General features: G+C 37.4%; 1 protein-coding gene across 2 annotated transcripts; it reads left to right on the forward strand.

Moving 5' to 3' along the window:
• Positions 1–272: 272 nt before the first annotated feature.
• LOC123091578 (O-fucosyltransferase 9) lies at positions 273–1,973 on the forward strand (the record flags this gene model as incomplete). Of its 2 annotated transcripts, none has more annotated exon segments than XM_044513125.1 (3): positions 273–332; positions 467–657; positions 1,733–1,973. In XM_044513125.1, coding segments are annotated over 3 exon segments (270 nt in total), but the record flags the coding sequence as incomplete, so codon positions are not given.
• Positions 1,974–2,433: the final 460 nt, after the last annotated feature.

The following is a 2,433-nucleotide window of genomic DNA, read 5'->3' on the forward strand; positions in this document are numbered from 1 at the left end:
TCAATAATTGCGTCATTCACTTAACAGTTTTGATATATTCTGGATTTTATTTCAAGTTGTCTTATTGTATCTGGACACAAACTTGTCCATGTTTTAAAGATGTTCATGTATTAATGGTCTGTTTATCTGGTAAGTTTGATACACTATTCTCTCTTGAGAACAAGACGCACAGTTTATGAATATAAAATTTCATGCTTCATAGTGATCAATAGTTCGGTTTGTTTTCCAGGGTCCCAAGAGCTTGGCTTAGGTTTCTTCTTTGCAAATAAAAATTCCCTCTTTTACAAACCAAGGACACTCTTGCATTGTCTGAAGAGCTTGCTGAGTTTGAGGTATTGTTTCCGCCAGCCAGCCCATCAGCCTAGCTGGATGTCGTTCTGAATGTCAGATGAGTATGCATGCATTGAACTGTTCATCAATTTACATTGAATCTTCATACCGATACTCACCAACCTATTCTCTGTAGGGGTACTCTTCTCGGTTAACAACATTAGATTACACCGTCTGTGTTCAGAGCGAAGTGTTTGTGATGACTCAAGGGGGGAACTTCCCTCACTTTTTGATGGGACACAGGCGTTACCTGTTAGGAGGGAATGCAAAGACAATAAAACCCAACAAACGGAAGCTGGTCTTATCTTTTGACGACCCAAATATCAGGTCAGTTTGAGCTGCCATTATATCGTCAACAAAGTATTACAAATCACACCGAATCAGTTTCAGTTTTGAGTATATGCTGGAATATTTCACCAAATCAAACTACTGAAGCAGTTCGTTGCCCTTGTTATTCCTTCACCATCCAAGACTGTAGCTATTGCCTACTTTTTGGAACGCATTAGCCATGTTAACAAATTGAAATACATCTCCGAGTTGACCTTCACATACATGCTCTAAATATTTCCCCATCTTTGCTTAACGTGTAAATGGATATAGTGGTATATGAAACTCAAATTGTTTCTTTGAACTACAGATGGAGTCGATTCAAGCACCACATGCTGGAAATACTGCACCATAGTGACATAAGGGGCATCACATTCAGCAAACCTAATGATTCCATATACACCTTCCCAATGCCTGATTGCATGTGCCAGCAAGATGGAATATGATCTAGGCGTTAGCATACATAACTGAGGGATGCATTTCCTCTGCCTTTGTGCAACAAAGGCACCAAAGGCACGGCATTGTTGACTGCATGATCAGGATTTGATGGTCATGATGAAAACTGGAGTGAAATAAAGCATTTGGTGCTTCTCAGGAGATTCTGAAACCCTCTGGCATACCCCAAACCGTTTGATTCTGGATATAATGGTCAAAAGGTGCCTAATGACAATGAATTCCATAGGATCAGAAATTGAGAGGATGCGAGGGATTTTGTAAAGTTAGTAATCTATAGGTAGTCCACCATATAGCAATTTTCATTTGTTCAATCTGTCTGTAGGTTGTAAAGAGAAAAGAGCTACGAGATTGGGTTGTAAATATGAGTACAACCTAAGTGCCTCGATGTATATTCGAAAAACAAGGGCTAACAACAACAAAGAAAGGAAATTTTTAGTATATCATTACTCATCAGTGCTCGTTCTTGCATTTCATCTTGCCCTTGACAATTCACATTTATGAGCATGTTCTTACAGTTCAGACTTAACGTTCTTTTTTCTTTCCTTGGGCACTTCCTCAAGAATCTTGTTGAGGTGTCTGATTCCCCTCTTTGTGTCATGAATGATTGTGATGGCTGTAGGGTCTTCGCAAGGAGTTGAAGGCATATAAAAATAATGGATCCTTTGCTCCCCAGGCCACAAAATGATCAGAGTGATGTCTACGACCTCCTCCTAGATGTATTAATCTCAATCTCATGTTTGATTTTTTTTCTTTTCTCTTCTAATGATGTAATTTCTTTTACTAAGATAACACCATGTTTGTTGTAATGCCTTATTTGATGTAAGATCCCTTTTCTAATTTGAATGAATTTACTGTATATATTTTTTATTTAGTTTAGTTCCATCATTCAGAGATGGTGGAATATTTTTGTCCTTCACAGGTTAAATGAGCATTGCGTAGTCCTTCACAGGTTAAATGAGCATTACGTAAAAGTATGTCTAAGTTTCTTTCTTCAAGTGCTTCAAAATGAAATTGTCTATTTTGAATTTAATACCTTTTAATAATAATCATAATGAGAGAGGGGTATGCTTCTCTCTCTCTCGGCAAATGTTACTTTAGACAACATGTACTAAGAAATAAAAACTCTGGAAATGTGTTTCAATCATACAAAAAGAGTTCGTAGTTCTTATTCATACTTGAAACACATGAGGCTCTACAAATTAAACCATATTTTTTTTCACGGTGCATATGGATTTAGCAGACCACAACTAAACCGACTGTATATACATGGCATGTCCTTAGTAAAGGAAACTATTTTCATCGCGAACATGGCTTTAGTTA

The sequence above is a fragment of the Triticum aestivum genome, chromosome 4B, assembly GCF_018294505.1.
Source record: "Triticum aestivum cultivar Chinese Spring chromosome 4B, IWGSC CS RefSeq v2.1, whole genome shotgun sequence".
Lineage (NCBI taxonomy): Eukaryota > Viridiplantae > Streptophyta > Magnoliopsida > Poales > Poaceae > Triticum > Triticum aestivum.